Consider the following 23,251-nt stretch of genomic DNA (forward strand, 5'->3'; position numbering starts at 1 on the left):
TGCTGAGAACGGACCACGTGTCACTCACCTGGCTGCTGAACTTCAAAGAACCAGAGGGCCAGCTGGCTCGCTGGCTGAAGGCGCTCCGGGACTACGACATGGAGATTCAACACCGGGCGGGTCGCCTTCACGGCAACGCGGACGCCCTGTCCAGGCGTCCGTGTGCAGCAGACCAGTGCCAGCACAGCCACCGGAGGGAGGAGAGGAGCCTGGCCACGGCTCAACCGGAGCCCGCTCGTCGGCTACAGGCTGCATCACCACTGGCAGAGAGAGAGAGAGCTGCTGCTTTCAACGCTCGCCAGCAGCAAGCCAGCGAGAGACTCACCGCTCGCCAGCGCCGCGCCAACAAGAGAGCCACCACTCGCCAGCAGCACGCCAGCGAGAGGTAACGCTCGCCAGCAGCACGCCAGCGAGAGGTAACGCTCGCCAGCGCCGCGCCAACAAGAGAGCCACCACTCACCAGCTTCACTCCAGCGAGAGAGACAACGCTCGCCAGCAGCACCCCGAGGTCGCCTCGCCGCCTTCCACTGTCAGCTACAGCGATCAAGAGACCGGAGACAGCCCACCGCAGCCCACCGCTACAACACAGCACTGCAGAGTGGCAGCCGGGGCCACGGACGCACAGGCGCCGGTGGACGTGATGTCAAGAGAGGAGATCTGGAAGGCACAATCAGAGGACGCCACACTCAGCCGACGCCACACACACCTGCACAGCAAAGAAGGGCCCCACACGACGCTTGCACGCTCCGCTGCAGCAATATGCAGTCGGGGCTCCCATGGAGCGGGTAGCCGTCGATGTCATGGGCCCACTGCCAGTCACAGAGCAGGGAAATCGCTACGTGCTCGTAGCCATGGACTATTACACTAAGTGGCCTGAGGCATATGCAGTGCCAGATCAGAGCGCCCGGACGACAGCAGACAGACTGGTCACTGAGATGTTCTGCCGGTTCGGGGCACCGGAAGAGCTCCACAGCGACCGAGGGCAGTCCCCCTTCTACTGACTGAAGTGTAGGCAGGTGTACTGAGGTGTGCCACCCCCATCCCCTTGTTCCTTATTTTCATATCAAAAAGTTGGCAACCCTACGCCTACTGTAACGTCTCTATACACGATGTGATATACATTTGCTGAATTACATTTGCTGCCGCTAGGGTGCTAGAAACTTCACACTAGACTAGAAGGAACTTGGATTTTGTGCCTCTCTACTCTTCCTCCAGACTCAAAGACCTTGATTTCCAAATGAAATGCAAAATTTCCTTTAATCTGAAAGACCCCGAGCCTCCCTAGAGGTTGTGTTACATCCCAGACTACCTGTGACCCAATACACACCTGCAGTGACAATTGACTGCAGAGCTAATGAATTCATTTCTACACTCAAAACATGGCACAAGCCTTCTGTGCATTTTTGAAATGTTGGGAATGAACAAATGTTGGGCTTTATTTTCATTCATAAACTAATAGGGCGATGTATATATCATATGTCTATATTTTCACAGTCTGAGGTATGTGTGCAAATAAGTATGACACACTGAGGGTCTTATTATAATAAACAGTAATATTAAAGAGATTTTTTTTTATTTACATGAGACATGTGTATATGTTTACAGTAAATCCAGGGCTTACTTATAAATAAATATTGATATAAACTCGAGAAATTATTTCATGGTTCTAATGGTTGGGTGGTGGGGGGGGAGTGGAAAAATGCAAATATTTCATGTGTTTCTGAACATTTGTGTGAAACCAGAGAGAGATACGGAAAATTACACAAGGCGTCACTCTCCCATAAATACATTAAGGTCAGCCTGGCCATCACTAGACGAGAGTGACAACGCATAGCACCCAGAGGAGGTTCTGGATCATCATTTGCAGTGTTGCAGCGCGCCCTGATGCCCTGTTCAAGCAAGGACAGGTCCAGTAGAGCGGGCTGTCTCTGGTTAAGTCTCTGTCCGAGTGGCTGCCCTTGTGTCTGTGTCTGCCCCTCAGTCGGATCTGATCAGCGCTGTCTCTATTGTCCACCTCCTCCACAGAGGCCCCACGTTCCTCATGCCGCTCACGGAACTCCTGCCGGTCGCCGGGCAGGGTCAGGGAGAGGTCGTCCTGGTTGTGGAGTGTTGAGGACGGAGCAGGGCAGTCCAGCCAATCAGTGGCCAGAGAGCGTGGATAACCCACCTCAGGGGCGGAGCCTGGGTAGGTGAACTTCCAATAGGAGCTTTCTTTGAAGAGGTACGTAGATCCTAAAACAAGTACAGTGAAAATTAAATGATTAAAATGCCAAGCTGTTTTCGGAAGCTTTGTCCTAGAGTGCCAGCAATCTAGACCATTGTTGATGATTTTTGTACAGCCACAGCATATTCTGTGTTATAGCTATGAACACATACAATGGCTCGCTTTGAAAGGTGAGACTTTAAGCTCTCAGTGGGTGCAAACCCGTGTATTTCTACACGCCTCTGTTCCTGAGAAATCCCAAGCTAAACAGTGGCTAGTTTTCATCAAAATCGCTGTTTTTTTTTCTAGAAATGGAGATATAACGTCTCATGAAATATGAAGTGTTGCCTGTAAAGTTTCCGGAAAGTGACCTAGCGAGACCTGGTGAGACTGCCACCTAGTGATAGACCCACGAAAATGGCCTGATTTGGAGCTGACGTGCATGTGTCACTGATTCGACCCAAAGCGGCAACCGAGTTATGATAAAATGTCCAGATAAAATGTCCAGATTGTGCGTTTTCATGAGTTTTCGATCATCATATATTTCATTTCCATTCATCACAGAGTTCCCAAAATCACATATAAGGTGTGTTAGAGTGTTTTTGTTTTACATTTATGTTTTTGGCACTCGATGAGTTAAGCGTGGTTTGTGTGGGCGTTAATTGGTTGTTGCAGAAAATGAGGCCATATGTAAGGGATATCGCTAAGAATTGTGTGCTCTCCTTAAATATTATGGCTAACCTGTCAAAATAGAAACAACATCTTGGCATGTTTCAAACCCCCCACCCAGCCCCTGGCTCCATGAGACTTTCAAGGTATTTAAGATTGGCTTCACTTGTTGTCGATTTTTGGTAGAACAACACAGATGCACACACACACACACACACACACACACACACACACACACACACACACACACACCTCCTCCCCCTGGTCTTACCGTCGTCTTCTGTGATAATTCCATTCACCCCTCCTCGGATCAGCTCTCTCCACGTCTCACTCTCCTCCTCCTCTCCTCCCTCTCTTCCTGTGTCCTGTTCTATCTCTCCTGGCATGTCCCCCCACACAGCTCCTTCCTTCTGGTGCCACAGCAGCCCCTGCCTCCCGGCGGAGGAGCCCTCTCCTGATGAGGTGAGATCGGATGCGGGCCGAGGGTAGCCTTCCTGCAGGGAGAGCTCCTTGAAGAGCCAGACCTGTGAGTCTTGCATGATAACACAAGAGAAGAGAGACAAAACCATTACCAAAACAGCCCAGCTCACTCATGCACGCAGGACTTGAAAGTATGGTGCCAACTACACCGTGTGATGTGTTTCTTTGCTTGTATGTGTTTAGTATGTCTCTGTTTATTGCTTAAATTGAATGATTTAGGTTTATGTGGTTGGAGGGTTCCACGAAAGAAAGAAGAAATAGAGTAGCCCCCCTCTCATCTCTTTAACCCTTAAAGGAGTACCGTCACACCGGTGTGACGGGAATGTTGGGAAATTAACGTTCTAAAGAATATCTGGGTTCATTGAATTCAACATAGAATTTTAGAACCTTCAATTGTTGCGGAACTTAGAACGTTCAAAAACCTACACCTTTAAGGGTTAATCAACTGTGACCTTGTAGGCACCTGGGCCCACATCCCAGCACTGAGGGCTTTAGCCATGGAGGTTCACTCACTGTCCACTACAAGGCCATATCCATGGAGTCAACACTGGACTGGACGGGGCGGGGTGGATGGGTAAATGTGCATTGGTATAGAAAATAAGTCGAGCAAATATTCCAGAAACTTGGGTGCACAACATTTGCATGTCTGTTTTTCTTTCTGGGCATGCCTGTTGTGAGTCTAGTCAAGCCACATAAAGGCATACCCAGAAAGCAGAACAGACATGTAAATGTTGCACAAGTTTTTTGAATATTTTGATCAGGTATGCAAAATAAGACCCATAAACTAGAAAGACACACACACACACACACACACACACACACACACACACACACACACACACACACATGCATAGAGAGAGTGAAAGAAGAAGAGAAATAGAGTGTGTCTCACCACTGATGAAGACAATGCTGTGGTCTGAGTGTCTCTCCAGCACAGCGCTGACCGAGGTGAGGGTGGGAGGGAGAGCCCCCCATAGCCGCCGCACTGACACGGCCCTGCCCGACACCAGACCCCCACGACTCACCCTCCACATGCTTAGACCTGAGATGGGCAACAGAGGCACAGAGAGCAGGAGAGGGAGAGCGACAGATCATGATTATCAGAGGATGAAGGATGGGGTCGAGGAAGAGAGGGAGAGGAGGAGAAGGGGGAAGAAGGGAGGAGGAAAGAGAGTCAAGATTCAACATTCAAGATTCAATACTCTACTGCCATATCAAGATGATTGATTAGGATTTGGCCCCAGACAGAAGACAGGCTCAGACAAAGGACTGAAAAAGACAGAAGACTGGCTTAGACAGAGGACAGTTAAAGCACCCATAAAACACAATATGATCATTAGGGGAGGAGGGGGTTGAGGATGTGTGAGAAAGATAGGAAGGGCAAAATCAATGGGAGAAAACATGAAGGAGGTATGGGAGATGACCAGTTGGACAGAGTCTGATTAATGCACCAGCACCAGTCCTGTCATGACCGCAGTTACAAATTCACACACACACACATACACACACACACACACACACACACACACACACACACACACACACACACACACACACACACACACACACACACACACACATAAATACACACACAAACACAATGAAAAATGAAAACTTCACCTTTGAAAAAAAAAAATTCTCCTCGAATCTTTGCCACTGCATCAAAACTTGTGTTACAGCGATCAATGTCATCATGGCTGTAATTGAAAGAGAAAGATATAGAAAAAGTTAACCAACAGTCACTTTGTAGTAGTAGTAGCTATCTCCAACATCAACATTTCACTTGCTTTAACACAGTTTAGCTGATTTTTACCATGGTAATTTACAGAATATGTTCATTACTTAGCGTTATTAGGGCCTTGTTTCATCTGGTCACCTACAGGAAATTCTGAACTAAAGTCTGAACTAAATAAACAATTTCTCTGTACCTATGCCAGTGTCCATGTGTGTGTCTGTGGTGGTGGTTGTGTGTGTGTTTGCTTGGATGTCTCAGCAAAGGTTCTCGTGCCTCATTGGTGTCATCTGGTGGTAGGTCATTACTCCTCTTCCCTGATCAAACACAAATGAAGAGTTTTATTATGAAGCGAATGGCTGCACAAACACATACATTGGTACATACTATTTTATACTATAGCCTACTATAAAGCCGTAATCATAATATACTTTGAGGGTACATGCCCCATGTTCAAAAATGTTCAAATGGTATGCTAAATGGTTAAATATAACATCTGACAGAGAAAGGGAGTGCAGAGAGGAGATGATCTCAGTTAAGTGAAGAAACTTGATTACAGAGAATTGCCAGGAAAATTCTAACTTGACTTGCACAATAATCCTCTCTTGAGCCATCACTTACTGTATGTGAAAGTCGTAGAATACCATGGAATTATAAAATACCAATTGAAAAAAGCAAATGTACAGATTCATCATTATTTCTGAGAAATTACGCACTGCATTCACTCTCCGCCCTTCCTCTTCTGTAGCATTTGATCAGAGCTCTTTTTAAGTTGAACTAGGGTAGTGCTTAAATACTAGCTACTAGCTATTATAAACTAGAATACCTTATCTTTTTTACCTTATCAATCCAAAACAATTGCACCCTAGAGTAAGCTATTTTTAACTACTAGATAAGTCAACTTTTGCTCCTTTACAAAAAAAAAACATGCATGCACGAAGAGTCCCTCTCTGACACACATACACACATACACGTACACACACAGACACACACAGACACACACACACACACACACACACACTGACCATAGAGGGAAGTGATCTGCTCCAGGTCCGGGGCTCCCAGTCTGAAGTGTAGTGGGTCCCCCAGGGGCCCCTGGTAGTAGGGCCTCATGACAGAGCGACGCGCTGAGGAGTGGGACATGCCCAGTGCATGCCCCAGTTCATGAATCAGCACGGTGAACAGGTCTGTGCCTTCTGAAGCTACACACACACACCAAACACACACACACACACACATAGTGTGCGAAAGAGAGAGAGAGGGAAAGAGGGAGGGAGAAAGTGAGAGACTGAGTATGTGCATGTGAATACGTACCGTACAAAGAGTGCATGCATGTATTTGTGTTGTGTGTGTGCTTTTGTGTTTATGTCTCTATGTATGCGAGTGCAACAGCCTCTAACCTGGCTGCCTGAAAGCCCACTCCTCCTCTGCGTCCAGGTGCACTCCTCCGGCCCTGTCGGGGTCAGACGGATAAAAGGCGTGGCCCACAGCACCCCCTGTCCCATCGAAAGGGTACCCGTCACCATGGGGACCATGAAGGAAGTCCACCTGAAGATCTGCTGCCTCGGGACCTCCTACCTGGGGCAAGCAGTGAGGAACTTGAAGTCAGATTCATTCAATCCATGCATGCATTGTGAAGATGACAATCAAGTGAGGTCTTAATCCTTAATCCTTAATCTCTAACAGCTATAGACCCTTTCAACAAGGTAAACAAAAACAATGCTTGAACATTCTATTTGGGCCCCAATCTACTTCCTCTGCATTAAGATAACATATGGAATGTTCAAAAGGAAGTCTTGTGGGGCCAACTATGATGCTGATAATGGAACTCTCTTGAAAGGGTCCATACTGACAATGAAATGTAACATGAGAGTGTGTGCACAGTGTGTTCATAAATAAATGGCCAAAAGAAATGTGACATAGACAGAGAAGCTGCTGTATGTCTTAGGGAACGCATGGGGACTGACCTCATGGAACTCCAGAGTGGTTGGTTCCGCCCAAACCCTTAGGGCGTAGAACACCAGGGAGCGGATTGTTTCATGGGACAGAGCAGAGGAGCTGGGGTATGAGCTCAACCTGACAAATATGAGACAACACATGAGAGTCAAATCCCGAGAAAACACAAACAAAAACGGGCACATGTTGATATCTACTAATAGATATAGAACCATGAATATGTTGAATAAGAAACTTCACAAGATATGTTTGATAGCTGTTATTGATAACTTATAATTGACAGAGAAAGAGGTTGCATGAAAAAGGAAATAAGTGAAATAACTTAAATTGTGTAACTGGCACTCCGTATACTGTGCGTACCTCCAGTTGATATTGCGCCGTGCCCAGGAGACCGCTGCCCTCTTCATCCTGTGGCCACGCCCCTTAACATGGATGCCTGCGGGCTGATTGGCTGTCCTGTCCTCATCAGGAAGGGAGCACCGAGGGGTGTGCATCAGGCGGACAGTTTCGTCATCTGAGTGTGTGTGTGTGTGTGTGTGTGTGTGTGTGTGTTTATGAAAGCAAAACAGCAACAGAAGAATGAATTAATATTTATTAAATAAACAATGATTAAAAAAATAGCTGGACCACGTGTTTTTTAGACTTCTCACCAGCAATCCCTGTCTCTTCCAGACCAGCATATTTCTGCATGGCCTTCACAGCCTGAGTGACAGCTGACCATGTCTGGAGCTGACCAGTAGAGGTGTCCGAAGGTGGGAGGTATCCATACTTTGACAGCCAATCCTGTGTTGAGATGAATTCATAAATAAGATGATGGATTTAAATAGATCAGTAGTCATATGTTCCTAGCATGTATATACTGTAAATTCATTATCTGAACGAGTTGAGAAAAGAAGGAATTGCCGCCATATTAGGCATCAGATTTTAATGCATTAATGATGAATTTTTTATAACTAATGTTAGATTTTAGTGGTTTTCTGTATGTCATTCTTTTGGTTCTTTGCTTAATACTGCAGAAACTGCGGGGACAGGATGTTTATTGTAAGCAGACAGAATGTTGTCACCTTACAATAGCAAATGGTGTACCTAACTAATTGTTCCCCCACAAGACGTCTTAATTGAATAAGACTATATCACTGCCTGTTTACCCCCCTCCAATTTGACCCCAGACGTGAATGTATATTCTGGTGTTATAATTATCCAGGAGTTTCCTAGTTCTTGGCTTCAGTTCATTACCTTGGCTTCACTTTGCAACATTGTGCTGTGCTGTGTGTACAACAGGGTTACCAGAACTCTGTTGTTACATCCAGAATAAAGAACTATTCTTTCGCAAGCCAGCCTCAAGTTTTACCTGCTCTTAACTACACTGGAATCTACTCGGTCAACTGTGTCTCCATTTGGAATTAAGGAGACAATTTTAATAGCATTCTTCACTAACAATAATACATTAATAGGACACAATCAGTGTGCTGCTCATGTTATGTCTCAAACATCAGACGATGATAAGCTCGCTAAAGTCATGTCTTTGTTTAAAGATCAAACTAATTATCCTGCTTCACTTCCACCTGTTGTTTTGCTGTACATGGTTACCCACAATTCCCTCTGTTATAACACACACATGCAGACACACACAAACTAACACACACACACACACACACACACACACACACACACACACACACACACACACACAGACACACACACACACACACACACACACACACACACACACACACATGCCCACTCATATACACACATGCCCACTCACATACACACTCACACAGACAATGTTCATCATTGCATTGCATGTAGCATGCAAACACATGCAGGCCAACACAATACACTCATGCTCAAGGACACCCCCCTCGTTCCCTCACCACTAACTGAGTGCTCTCGTCCTCAGTTGGCGTGGCTGATGGCTGATGAGAGGTGCCTCCAGACGAGGATGGCAGTGGCAGGGTGGTGGTGGTGGTGGCGGTGGTGGCAGCGGCGAGGGACGCGGCACACACAGGCTCACACACACACAGGACAAGGACGCTCCACAAGTGGACCCTCATCCCGCACACATAGTCCCTCCTAAACAAGCGTGTGGTGGTTCGAAGCAGAGCGAGGGTCCAGCGCAGAGATTGCTAAATATGTCCTCAGTTCCGAGACTTAAGCCTTGAGGTCCTCATTTTTGGAGGTGATGTACATGTAGGTCTTCAAAACTGCTTTGGTCTGCAAGTAGATTAGTTGAATTTATAAACATTTCTAGTTGCATATCTTCACCGAATTCCTGTTCATACACTGATTTCTGAATGCATATTTCCAATCATTACAAATATTAAAAATAGAAATTGCATTTCCACTTGAAATTGGCAACACTACAGCTAAGATATTGTCACCTTCCTAAAATAATGGCATAAGTAATTTGTTCAGGTTTTTCAGAAAAGACAAAAAAAGTTGACCAAAAATTGAATGATGATGATTTAGGCAAAAAAATATAAAAACAAAAATTGTCAAAAAATGACTTGTGCCATTATTTTAGGAAGATGACGATTATGATTCCAGAACATGACACATGCCTGAATTGAGATTTCTGCAGTAACTGGTGTAACAATAAGACCAACTCAAAACAGACAGATGGGAAAGGGGAAAAGTAGCATTAATATGTGTATGCACTACTGTAGATGTGAGGATGTGTGAGTGTGTGTCTGTGTGTATGAACCTGTGTGTACGCATGTTTGGGACAGAGCAGAGACAATTAACATAAGAGGCGAGATGTGTTAGTGGGATCAGAGCGGGAAGGAGATGGGATTAGCATATAAGATGTGGCGACGAGGCTGACACTGGCAATGCATTTCATTTCACTGGAAAAACCAAAGTGGGGTGCCGGAGGAGTAGGGGAGGAGGAGAGGATGAGAGGAGCTTTAATTAAATTAGCAGCGTTGGTTTATGTGGAGCTGGAGAGAATGGGGGGACACAGAGAACAGGGACAGAAGAACGAGTGTGTGAGAGAAGGACGAACCGAAGAGCTATACAGTAATGGAATTAAACTGAGAGGCTTCAGAGCTCCCCAGGGGGACTGTGAGTAAAAGTGTAGTGATAAAACGGGAGACGGGACAGACAACACAAAGACATAAAGACACATGCTATTAGCACATATTAAAATGGAGGCATACAGTTCAGGTGAAACTGAGTATAGGTCGGAAAAAAAAGGAAAGAAAGACAGAAGTATGTAACAAAACAAGGCACTTGTTTGTCTCTCTCTCTCTCTCTCTGTGTGTGTGTAATGGGTTTAATTACGGGTCATCCTCACAACTATCATTAATAGCAGTGTGGTAGTAAAAATTCATAGGAGTATTCTGCACACCCACCAAGGCATGCACACACACACACACACACATGCACGCATGCACGCACGCACACACACACACACACACACACACACACACACACACACACACACACATACATACAAACATAGACAGACATAGATATAAAAAACAGACAATAACAAAGCACTAATTCCAAGAATATAAAAGGGATTCAATTTGTAAGAATATAAAAATGTAACAACATGCACAAAAGTTAGTCTTCTGAATGGTACATTTATAACATGCAAACAACTAATGCTGCCTCAGAAGTGAAGTTAACCAGCAGAAAACTAATGGATGCTCGTGCATATGTTTGCGAAGAGATCACACAGATGGGCCCACAGTGCATGCAAACCACAAATCCGCTGTACGACATGAGACATGTGTGTGACCACATTCTAATCTAATACGCACAAAACAAACATACGCTTGTTCCCTATAGGAAAGAACATTTAAAACAGATTTTGTAGGTTACTACTGATCAGCATGTTTTAAATCATCTCAAAGGTATGATGCACATACACGTACCACACTCTTCTCCCTTCACGGTGCCTCTGCTCTCTGCTGTCTCTTCTTTACTCCAACTCCCTCTTTCCATGAACAGATGTGTCCCTCGTTCATCTGCCCCTCCCCCCTCCCCTCCCCACACACCTCCCACCCTCTCAATCCCCCCACCCCGCTAACGCCGTGACCCCTGTGTTCTTACAATGGTCTCTTCAACACTGCCAGCCACACACACACACACACAATATCACTCACCAGATGCATCATGTCTACTTAGTCACTGTGTGTGTGTGTGTGTGTGTGTGTGTATGTGTGCGTGTGTGTGTGTGTGTGTGTGCTTGCTAAAGACGATATCAATGCAGAAAAAGCCTCTTTTCATCCTGTAAGAAGATTTTGAAACCCCTCTCCTTCTTACTCTCTCTCTCTCTCAGCATCACTCTCACGCAGTGATTTACATCCTCATCCTGTGTTTTTCTATTTGTATCTTTCGTTTTATTATTAACAAAATGCATTTGATGTTTAAAGGAAAACTATAGACCGGGCAGATGATGAGCAGAATAAACCTTGGTGGAATAAAATGGCAGCATATCGCATGGAACAACCAATAAAATGTGTAACTAAAACCTTTCAACTGAGGGATTAGAGGAGAGAAAGTGGGAGAGGGAGAGAGAAGATTGACAGAGAGAATAAATGAGTGAGTGAGAGAGAGAAAGAGAGAGGGAGAAAGAGGGAGGGAAGGAGTCTGGGACAGAGTAAGAGAAAGAGAGAGAGTCTGTGAGAGTAAGACGAAGAGAGAGAGAGAGGGAGGGAGAGGGAGTCTGGGAGAGAGAAGCAGATTTCCAGATGTATTGATGTCTCCAGCCCAGCAAGGTAATGAGCATCTCTGGGGACAGCGTGATTGAGAAAGCAGCATGCTAAAGACTGTGCACGGGGCCATGTGGGCCTCCTCTGTACAGTGAAACTCAAGACCTGAGTGTTCTGTTCAGTGTCTTGACCACAACACTGCCTGTCAATGCAGATGTGAACTGAGAAGAGATACCACCAGGAGAGTAGCCCAAGTGCTGTGCCCTCTGTTTAACTCAACTGAACTAAATTTAACTCAAGTTCACAAGTGTGCACTCATCGCTCACTGCTTGCTTCTATGGTGAGTAAGACTGAACCAAGGGACGGCCTTATGACAAAGCCATGAGGGGGCATTGCTTCCCCTATTGCCTTGACGACAGACCTGACCCAAATGAATGTGGTGTTTGATTGAGGTCAGAGGTCGGGGGCACAGGAGCAGCAGGGCAGCAGTTTGGAGGGGTGAAACACAAGTTGCGGTTTCAGGCGCTCCAAAACAGGGAGGAAATAGATGTGTGAATGGGGTTTGTGTGCTGGGAGAATGTCAGTGCACCACAAAGGATCAACTGAACTCTGTCTCATCTCCCAGACAACTGAGATCCTGTTTTCAAGAACTTGGCAGCGCACTGGGGTAGGGGGTGCATTGTCAGCATGGAGTGGACATATACCACAACAACAGACATCTTTAGGAACTGTGGGTCTCAGTCATCGTGTTAATGAAGTTCATCACATGTTTAGGTCATCATTGTCACCAGATAACGCCAAGACTTGTTTTTTTTGTGAAATGAGGATGTGCGGAGGAGGAGGTAAGCTATTGTACCTTATCTCAAAGCACACGTCAATGCTGGGTAATCACCCGTTGTTATATTTTTTTCCCTCAAGAGCTGCGGGGCTGTCTCTGAGCCAGTATGGCCACTGAGAGGATATGCACAAGTTGTCTTAATGAATCCGCAGAGTAGAGAGGATGGCCATAAATCTCCCAAGGTCCCAAGAGTGGTTTAACTCAAACTGAGAAAAATAAAACTGATAGGCCTATGTTAAAAAAGCTGACGGAAATCAATTATCTCACACCAAACTGGTGGTCTGTTCTTACAGAGGAAGCTGAAAAAAATATTACAGTATAATCCAGAATGGCAAAATTGTTGATGAGAGTTCTTAGACTAAGAGGATTTTTGATCCCAGATGGCCTTTCTTTCAAGGAGATCCTGCACTTCATCATTATCTGATGGAGCTGACATTGCACATTGTGGGCTTAACACATCGGCTTGCTTTCTTACTGGTATTTCTTTCCCTCAAATCTAGAAGCTTTTTTTACCAACTTCTTCATGGTTACATTTACTCTCAGCAAAATGTGGAGATGCCGGGGATTGAACCCGGGGCCTCATACATGCAAAGCATGCGCTCTACCACTGAGCTACATCCCCTACAAATACTTCCTGAATGACAACAATATAAGAACCCATACTACGGAGGAGCACCATCATGAAATCCAGTGTTAAATCCCTAAGACAACGACAACCAGTTTTTTGTGGTTAAACAGCATGTTTGCCGTTGCCGTAGAAATACATAACAGCACTTCATCAATAGTTTCGTCATGGTGTAGACCTGCGTGACAGCAGGTCTTGGGGTAGGAGTCAGCTAGCATTACCGAACAAAACCAGCTAGCCAGCTAACAGTAGCTGCTGGCCATTTGCCTTTTACATTTGCAGCGATGATGTTACTAGCAGGATAGCTAGCTGGTGTGTGACTTAGCCGACAAGCTGATGTAAACAAATACAGAAACAACAACGGTTTGGCAATGATCAAATGAATTACAATATTGAACGAAGAACTAAATACGTCCTCGCTTTTTGACAAGGAACTCTCAGAAGCGTCAAGTTAGCGTATTTGAAGATCTGCATTCAGCTTTGACGTAACTAGCCAATATTAGCTACCCAGCTTAGTGTTTTACAATCTGATACAAAATGTCGAATTCAGCTCTATTCCAGAGCAAATTAGTATCAATCATGGAGATACTTGTAAATTCGGCAGTGGCCGATATTTGTAGATTAGTTGATGAAGGTGCCTCTGTGTTGCATTTCGAAATTTCTCGAAGTAAATCAGAAAACGAGGACCTTAGGTTGAAATTACAATTAATGCAAAGAGAGTTGGAAACAGTGAGAAGAGGAAGGGAGAGATCATTGACATCTGTTGGTATTCAGGTGCGTGGAAATTAATACATTCTTGCCATAAGGTTGCCTAGAATGCACAACTCGAATGCAAGTTGCTCCTCCAAACGATTTGAAATGGCCAGTGATTGGTGTAGCCTAGATTTAGAAAGTAAATGGTTCAGTTGTAATGGATTTGATAGCTTACCATATTTGGATTAGGAAATGGATGTAAATGAAACTACTATATGCTTTCACAGTGTGTGGACTTCAGTGAACCTCAGGAACTGTCCATCACGATTAAACAAGAACAACAGAATGGTCTGCAAAGAGAGAGGGAGGAGAGGACAGCTGGAAATAACATTATTGGTGTGTGTGCCACTCTGAAACTTACTTTATCATAGAAAACTGGGATAGCCTGAGGCTATAGTAACTAAAACTGTTTGTTCATTTTATTTTGTCAGGTGGAGATTGGTCTTTAGGCCTACCTGAGCATTCAGCCAGGACAGACAGATCAGATCGCACAGGTCTGGCAAAGGAATCTACCCATAACCATGGGGAGTTTGATACAAGGCATCACAGTGCTAAAAGAAACCTGGCTCAGGTCAACAGTTATCAACCAGAAAGGCCAACAGAGGGACACTATGAAGTAGGAGGGCCAAAGACTGTAGGACAGGGGTTGCGGAAGGACTCCAGATCAGGATCTCCATTTGTCAAGTCTCACAGAGAAGAGAGCAGTTTGTCCCTGAAGTCTGAGGATAAACCGAGTTGTGAGCGGGTTGGAAAAGATGATGATAAACATCCACTGGAGCAGCAGCAGCAGCAGCATCAACAGCTGCCATTCTCTCCATCACAGCCCTATGCTGATCTCAGAGATAAGATGGCATTTCCATCTGAGGTAGAGTATGAACTGGATGACGAGGTCTGCAACCTGGGGGACCAAGGCAGTTTCATCTCTGGACATCAGACAAGACCAAAACAGGAGCAAGAGGGAGAGGGGAGTGGTATCAGACAGGCAGAGCATGCTCCTCCTCCAGACGTCTCACCTAGGTGCCTTTACCAAGCAGCGTCGGACTTGACCTTTGCCCTGCAAGCAGTTGCTGGTGGGGGTATGCCAGCAGCGGGTGTGGCGCCACCCCAGTCAGGCCCCTCGGCAGCCCGTCCACACGTTTGCCCGCAGTGCGGCCGCAGCTTTGCGCACATGCATGTGCTGAAGCGCCACCTGGTGGTGCACTCGGGGCTGCGTCCGCACGCCTGTGGCTTCTGCGGCAAGCGTTTCTCGCTGCGCGACAGCCTTCGGAGGCATCAGCGCATCCACACCGGCGAGAGGCCCTATGGCTGCCAGCTATGCGGCAAGCGCTTCACCCAGCGCACACACCTCAACATCCACCTGTCTGTGCACACCGGCATACGACCTTTCACCTGCGCGCACTGCGGTCGGAGCTTCACGCAGACGCATGTTCTGCGCAGGCACATGCGGGTCCATGCTGCCGAGGGGCTGTCGTTTTATCAGGGAGACTCCTAAAATGGTTGTTGTGTGAAACAAACAAAACAAACAGTAGACACTATGAAGGTGCAGAGGTCTTCATTTAAAAATAAAAATAATGATAATAATAAAAATGTAAGATTTGGATCTTGATTTAAACTCCGCTGTTGACATTTTGGGGTCAGAGGAAGAAGAATAGAACAGTGCACCTGGGGCCTCATTTATCAAAGAATGTAAACAAATAAATAATCCAGCAAATTGTGCACATTCCACATAATGGATTTCAGATAAACAAGAAGGGAAAATTCTTTAAACATCTTCCAATAATCATGGATGGTAAATGATAGTATTAATTCGGCTTGATTGTTGATGGGGCCCCAACCAAAAGCACAAGGAATTTAACATATTTCCTGTGTATAAATGCCTTTATGCTGTTTTATGGCACAACAGGTGAAAAAAATAAATAAAGCACATATCACCATAATAAACACTATGTTGACATTGAGTTTTGGCAGTTCCCATTACATTTCAGAATTGGGCATGAAGATGATCACACTAGGCAATTAAGCACTTCTGTCTGTAAGTTTCAAACATTTCAGAAAAACAATGATGTTCACATCCATGGTAGGAACACAGAACTCTGGACAGGCAAACTGATAGGTGACAGCTCTGGTGTCTTGGTGCTATTGTAGGCCTACTATTAAAATGTATTTAGAGTGTTTGGTTTGGTTATTCAGAAGTCTCTGTAAATCTTGGTGAGGAAAATGGCTCTATGATATTTAATGTTGTGAAAATGTTTATGAAATGGTACTAAATAAAAAATATACTTTTTTGCTGTGGATTCAGGCCTTATTTGTCTTCATTTGCAAAACATGTCAGTATAGATAAAGTTTAGCTTGAACATACAGTATGTTGTGATTAATTCTCATGGCCAGCACCCAGTTGTTTGAAATTGGGTACAATTTCAACCTATGACTTTCTTTCACATTCTTAATTAGAAACATAAACACATTTGTCATTGCAAAAACCTTAGTAAGATGTATGAGACATCTATAGGTTATTTCTGTCTGACTTGTTTGCTCTGGTTTCAGTGAAACGTCTCACAGGCATGTGCAAACAGACAGATGGCATGACCTTACGTGACCCCTTTAATTTAGGTCACCTTGTTCACAAAGTGATCTCTTCTGTGACACCCTACCTGTACAACTGTAGGTTAGGTTCCATTATGTTTGCTTCTCTAAAACAGACAAAAACAAAGCCAAGTTTCTCTTCAATGGACAACAGGCTTCCCCATTTTGCTTTCCTCGCAACCATCAGAGATCAGTGAATCAGTTCACAGCTTGTGGTCTTCTCTGCCATTTTTTCCCGTGTTATGTGAATGATTTCCCAGTACTTCTACTACCAGCATTTTCTGTTTTGGGGGCTTCAGAATGATTACAGGTGATTGGTGGATAAAGTTATTGAGAATTCCAAGGAGGATGGATACTCACACGTTGTCACACCCCTTCCAAAAACATTTGTTTATATGGTAACATAGTATTGTTTATATGGTAACATAGTATTGTTGCATTTGGATTTAAAATCAAATGGATAGCAATACTTATAACATAGTGTGTATAGTATAGACGTATGTGATATATTGCAAGTAAGTAGCCTAAGTTTGGTGAGCATGTTCTGCTAGTTTCCGCTTTCCGGTTGGGTCTATAGAGGAGATTTTTATTCTCCGACTTTATGTGATGTCTTAAGATTACAAGCTGTTGTATTGGCAAAGATAGGCTAAAGTGTTAAATACAGGGGTGCCAATAATTGTGGCATGCATTTTTAAAAAAAATATATCTATTTATTAACTTTATAAGGTATTTCTGAGTCTCAGAATACATGTGCTTTCCTTCAAGATTGGATTTCTCATTGTTTTCACTGTGAGACCAAGAGCAGTTGATATGGATACTTTACCCCCAATTCAGAACTCAGAAGATAATAATACATTTTTTGAATTTCCCCATCGGGATCAATAAAGTATCTATCTATCTATCTATCTATCTATCTAAGTACTATGCTGAGCCTGACACGGAGTTCTAGCATTGCATGTCAAAACAGTGCATGAAGTGGGTTACACATCTAGGCAAGGATTCTTTTCAGTGATTTCCAAACATTTTGGGAAAACAATCAATCGCGTTAATGTAGGCACACCGAACTGTGTACATGCATACTGTTTAAGCAGAGGCCATAAACAAAAATGGGGACTTCTTGTGGTGCTATACTGTGTGCCTGGAAATAATGACTTCATTTCATCAAAATGTTCATGAAATAGTAGGAAATGCAAAAACATTGCAATACATCTCAGTGTAGATAAAGTTAAACTTGTACTTACATTGCAATCAATTTTTATGGAGCACAGAGTTGACTGAATTTGGGTACCATTTCAAACTGTGACTAGTTTTCACATTATTAATTAGAAACATATACACATACACGTTGTTACTCCTCCATTTGTCTTGTGCACTCTGGGTCACACAGAGGCACGTGCAAACAGACTGACACTGTGACCTTAACATGACCCATGCTATTAGTTTCATATTGTTTAATGCATTTTAGGATGTGACCTAGTAGCCTGGTTTATCCAGATCTTGTTTCACTTTGGAAAGAGAGTCTGCCTCTCACAATAGGGAAACGTTTCCAATCCTAGCATGAGTAGCATCGTAACGGGCATAGACTTTGTGTTAACTCTGAAGTCACTGGTTCAGTCTAACCAATCACATTGATCATGATCAGGGATTCCTAACGTTACTTCATACATTGCCTAACATTTACAAATTGATAATAAACTGCACCACTACGGAAACAATGTATATAGGCCTTAGCTACACATAAATGAACACATTCTTCCAACTGTATTTTTGCAGTTGGAAGAATGTTTGCAGGCGATGCTGCTACCGTTTACCACAGCCACTCTTGATTTCGAAACTAACATCATCCCCTCTCATCGCTGGCTAGCCACCCTGATGGCTGAGGAAATGATAGATGAAAATAAACAGATACTAGGTGGGTGGGGCCAGCGTAGTAACATGCAACCAACAGTTATTTTCATAATCGATTAATCTGTTGATTATTTTCTTAATCAATCAGTTGTTTGGATGATAAAATATTTATCACGATAATCAATTAATTGTTGCATCCCTAAGTGGCCCTCAAAGAGGGATTCAGTGTAAAGTATACCTCAACGTCTTTTCTGTGACACCCAGCCAGGCTTCAGATTGCCGAGATTGCCTAATGCTTGCTCCTGAACTGACATAAACAAAGCTGCATTCCTCTCTGATGGATAACAGGCTTCCCGTTAATGCTCATGCTCCCCCAACAACCGTTACTGACATAAATGAGGCAGCTCCCAGCTGTTGGTCATTTTATTTTGTGTTGTGAATGATTTCCCAATAAGTGTTTTATTTTATTTTTTAGGGGGGGGGGGCAGAGGGCAATTTCTCAGGCTGAATGTTTTGCAGTGTGCTGAACACTCCTCTCCCTGTCCAGCTCAGAAATGACTTCCTCTGCTGCTCTGAGACCGCCTTGTCTCCTCCCCCTCACTCGGCTCCGTCTCCCTCCCCTCGGTATTTTGTTATCCTTGTGTGTGAAAATGGAGGGAGAGAGGTGAGTGAGAGTTTGAAAGTTAAATTGTAACATCACAATATGGTGTGTTCAATGAGGTGATTATTTTGATGTTTTGAATGATATTGAAGCTAGAGGAGGGTGTTCTGGGAGTAAACACTCAACCTTTCAACATTGTAGCGCTAGCGGAACATAAAGCTTGTGGGTTTCAGGTTGCTGTGTGTAGATGTCTTAGTCTTCATTTGTCTTTGTTTGTTGTCACACATGTCATCCCTTCTATCTTCTGATAGCACTCTTTTACACACACACACCCCTCGTTCTCAGGCATCTTTCTGTGCTTTCCCCACAGTACTGACTCAGAGAGGAAGGCAAATGGGGTGACTGAAGTTCAAACAGTGACAGGAGGAAACAAGCCGCTACATCGCTTTTTAGCAGGACAGCCAAGATACATTGGGGTCAGCTCAACAACATGCATGCAAACAGATGTGAAATGCTGGTGTCAATATTGTAGGTCTTTTCTAATGCTCTGTGTAAGCAGACTGTTTGAAAGCTGCAAGAGACTGTTTAGAAGGTGCAGGCAAGATGTACTGTACATTGCTGAACGACATGCATGTAAACAAATTTTGTCATTTGAATATTACATTGCATTTATCTTTCCGATGTTGAATTGAATAGATACAGTACCCTCAAGAATTATTGGCACCTTTAGTAAAGTTGACTGAAAACAGGTATAAAAATAACGTATGGGTGATTTATTGTAATCTCACAATGAAAACAATGAGGAGAAATCCGACCTTAAAGGGAAGCAAATTCATTCTGAGAAAAAGGAAAATTTCATAAACAAATAAATATTTTTTAGCAAAACCACGTTGCCCACAATTATTGGCACTCCTAGAAAATCTTATACAAAATATAACAGTCGCATCTTCCTATTTATATTGAACTTCTTTCAATTAATCAGAATTTAATCAAAACTGTGAACTTTCAGAAGTAGTTCATGATTTTCTTTTTCACTAAATAAAGTCGCACAGAGGCTAAATCCCAATACTCAGTTTTCACTAAACTGTAAATAGAAAGAAAGTGTGTTGACATTAGTCATGGAATGGCTATAAAAACTAGGTACTTGGTTGAAAATGCCCATAGTTACAGTTAAAGCATAGCCTGGCTAACGCCAGACCTCATCTCATTGAGATAGGGTCTGGGAACTACTTATTAATTTTCTCGTATTTGAGACGTAGTTTACAAATGCTCGGCGCCGTTTATCGGGTGCTACGAACGTCTATCAAATGCGTCTGTACGTATCTCATAGCCATTTTGGTGTGTCGCATAGACGTCGTCATCATCTTGCTGTCCCCTCTCCGTGTTGGAGGGTTACAGAAGAAGGTATCATCTAGAGGTCACCAAGTGACCTCACTGCTAATAGATTATTTAGAGGGCATGGCAGGTAAAAGCCTTTTCCAGTCATTTCATTTCAAATGTAAATGGCAGGAGTTACTGAATGACACAGTGACTTTGTCTGGAATTGTGGTCTAATTGTCAGATGAAATGAAAATTGTACTATTTGGCAAAAAACATGTGAGGTGGGTTTGGCGTAGAAGAATGACTATACTTAAAAAAGAACCCCACGCCTTATGAGAATTATGGTGGGTGGAGGGGCTGAACCTCAAGAAAAACTGGAACATTTTCAATGGAAATCTGTCAATCTTTTAGCCTGGCTAACGTCAGACCTCATCTCATTGAGATGGTGTCTGGGAACTAGACATTAATTTTCTCGTATTTGAAACATGTTTTACGAATGCCCAGAGCCGTTGATTGGGCGCTACGAATGTCTATCAAATGCGTCTGTGCAAAGATCATAATGGTTTCTGTGTGTCGTCATCATCTTGCTGCCCTCCCTCCGTTCTGTGATTGGCTCCTTCGTTGAGGTGAAAACAAAGTCCATAGAATCCAGGCTGCCTAGCAGCGTTTATAAAATCGCGCACGTAAGGCAGTATGGGAAAACCCAGGCTATCGATCTCTGCCAAGACAATAAAAGTGAATCATTCATTGGATCATTCATCAGCTCAATGAACCGAAACAATTGTCCAGATCAAAACTAAAATTGTTTACTGAAAACAAAATCAAGCTTCTGCCATTACTATCTCAGTCTCCTGATCAAAAGTTGATAGAAAAACAACTGGGTGAGTCGAAGAGGAGAATGCACTAGTGTGGACCTAGGAATCTGGACGATTTTATAAAGATGAATGGTCTTAAATCCTTTGGTTTGCATTCTCCAACTTTAGGATGTGTCAAAAAATATGTATTTTTTTTTATGAGATTTTTCTTTTTCACATAGTAAATTTGCTTCCCCTCAAGGTTGGATGTATCCTTGTTGTTGTCCTCATTGTGAGATTACAATAAATCAAGATTATTTTTTGCACCCGTTTTTAGTCAACTTTACCAAAGGTGGCCATAATTCTGGAGGGATGTAGCTCAGTCTGTTTGATTCTATGTGTCGGTCAGGGTTGGTTCATTCTCATGGTTCTGTTACATTCTCTCTGGACAGATTGCGATTATGTTCTTTGGCTGTAATGAGCTGATGCTGGGTCTCCCGCTGATTAGAGAGACCATAACGACCTCAGTGAGATTGTACACTCCTTTCTGGCAAGGCACATTGGTAACTTTTCTTGATTACTCTTTTAATCAGTTTCATAAGTTTATGTGACTTTCGTGCTAATTTTAAGAAAACCTCTTAAATGTTGACATGACATTGATGGTGGCTGTATCCCTTTTGGTTCGCTCCCTCAGTTCATGATCTGTGGAAGTTTGTCAATTCACACTCACAGCTACCCATCCAAAAAGCTGGCAAGTACTCCTTGTGAATTTCAATCTTAAAGTTCAAGCCCTAAAAGTACAGTACATGTCATTATCAGGAATTTTATTTTAGCTACATAAGCATTTTGTTTGTAAAACAAATGCAGTTCGATCCTCTCATCTCTTTCCTGATCTCTTCTCCAGGTGACTGTGTGCTTGGCTATGTACATTGTCACAATACTAGGCGGTTGCTTTACACTTATTTTCAGACTGATTGCCATTACTGATATAAGTGGAATGTTCTATTATACTTTCGATGATGATGGTGATGATGCATATGTCCGCCTTGTGAGTATGAAAATTTCCATAGATGATATTTTTATCCTTGTAAACACCCATGTTAATAGTCTTCACTTGTTTCATTGCATTACATTGCCACATGCTATTAATTGTTTCAAATTTTCAATTAAAGTTATATTATTTTTTATTTTAAAATTATGTAGTGTTTACAATGAAAGATCTCTCTCTCTCTCTCTTTACCTGTAGGCTCAGCTGAAAATCACTGAGGCTGTGTTATATTCATCTACAATAGTTGTGATTATTCTCCTCATTTGTCTTTGCTGTTTTGCCAAACGATCCTTAAAGTCCTCCAACACACAGGTGAATCAATCCCCGAGTAACAAATGTAACCGACCTGGCAACTAGAATGTTGGGCCCTAATTCAAATGGGGAAAGTCCAAAGTCAGTCCTGAGCACAGGGTCTTGTGCATGAACTAAATCTATTGTATGGTGGCATGTGGGAGCATTGTACTTCTGACCCACCACATGTTGAGACTAGGATTTTCCTCATGGTGATACATTAGCAAATGTACTTTTCTTAGTTATTGTATTATTTTAAGTTAGATTTAATACGTTGCACCTCCCTGTCATTTTAATAAGGACCCCTTATCTCTAAGGTTACACAGTTAGAACTATTTAATTAATGTCACATAGACAGTCTCTCTCTGTGCTCCTGCATTGGTTTAATGCTTGGCCATCTCTCCTTTCCTCCAGGTCATCATGCGACAAGTTCTGATGGTCACCGACACAGAGACAGAATGAACAGAGTTACACAGTGGAAATGTTACCATTTTCTCAAAACTAATAACTGATTAATTTCACTGTAACCACACTAATGGACTCACTCTATTTGGTCATTATACCTCATACTGCAAAACATGAATTTGATATATATATAAAACATAATTTTTGATATATTACATACCTTATACACCAGTATACATTGGGACTACAGAGTAGGCTGTGGGCGTCTGACTAACAGCCTACATTAATCTTTTTTTTTTAAGTTGTAACAACTAGATGCACCGCAAAGCAGTACAAAATATGATCGCCGTTCAGTCCTGCACATTCTCTTCGCAAAAATGAAAAACACTTGTCAATTTGTCTCCTACTCCCACACCATGTCAATCAATTAAGCCGCTATCT

General features: G+C 43.3%; 3 protein-coding genes and 1 non-coding gene across 4 annotated transcripts; 2 read left to right on the forward strand and 2 right to left on the reverse strand.

Moving 5' to 3' along the window:
* Positions 1-1,556: 1,556 nt before the first annotated feature.
* Positions 1,557-11,014, reverse strand: mmp17b (matrix metallopeptidase 17b). The gene is made up of 12 exons (XM_048231736.1): positions 10,925-11,014; positions 8,918-9,257; positions 7,691-7,823; positions 7,401-7,554; positions 7,052-7,160; positions 6,485-6,662; positions 6,110-6,286; positions 5,281-5,401; positions 4,973-5,049; positions 4,245-4,394; positions 3,144-3,404; positions 1,557-2,232 (listed from the first exon to the last, which is right to left on the reverse strand). Exons 2-12 carry the CDS (start codon positions 9,095-9,097, stop codon positions 1,811-1,813), a joined length of 1,962 nt encoding a protein of 653 aa, XP_048087693.1. The 5' UTR covers positions 9,098-9,257; positions 10,925-11,014; the 3' UTR covers positions 1,557-1,810.
* Positions 11,015-13,092: 2,078 nt separating this feature from the next.
* Positions 13,093-13,164, reverse strand: trnaa-ugc. The gene has a single exon. It is a non-coding gene; the product is annotated as a tRNA-Ala (tRNA).
* A 78-nt stretch (positions 13,165-13,242) lies between these two features.
* On the forward strand, positions 13,243-16,214 carry LOC125286467 (zinc finger protein 500-like). Its single transcript, XM_048231575.1, has 3 exons — positions 13,243-13,941; positions 14,148-14,256; positions 14,352-16,214. Exons 1-3 carry the CDS (start codon positions 13,705-13,707, stop codon positions 15,410-15,412), a joined length of 1,407 nt encoding a protein of 468 aa, XP_048087532.1. The 5' UTR covers positions 13,243-13,704; the 3' UTR covers positions 15,413-16,214.
* A 2,735-nt stretch (positions 16,215-18,949) lies between these two features.
* Positions 18,950-23,027, forward strand: LOC125286582 (membrane-spanning 4-domains subfamily A member 4D-like). The gene is made up of 7 exons (XM_048231771.1): positions 18,950-19,015; positions 19,323-19,428; positions 21,519-21,629; positions 21,761-21,817; positions 21,971-22,114; positions 22,313-22,426; positions 22,820-23,027. The coding sequence occupies exons 1-7, from the start codon at positions 19,002-19,004 to the stop codon at positions 22,865-22,867; spliced, it is 594 nt and encodes a 197-aa protein (XP_048087728.1). The 5' UTR covers positions 18,950-19,001; the 3' UTR covers positions 22,868-23,027.
* Positions 23,028-23,251: the final 224 nt, after the last annotated feature.

Source organism: Alosa alosa, chromosome 21 (assembly GCF_017589495.1).
Source record: "Alosa alosa isolate M-15738 ecotype Scorff River chromosome 21, AALO_Geno_1.1, whole genome shotgun sequence".
In the NCBI taxonomy this organism is placed as follows: domain Eukaryota; kingdom Metazoa; phylum Chordata; class Actinopteri; order Clupeiformes; family Clupeidae; genus Alosa; species Alosa alosa.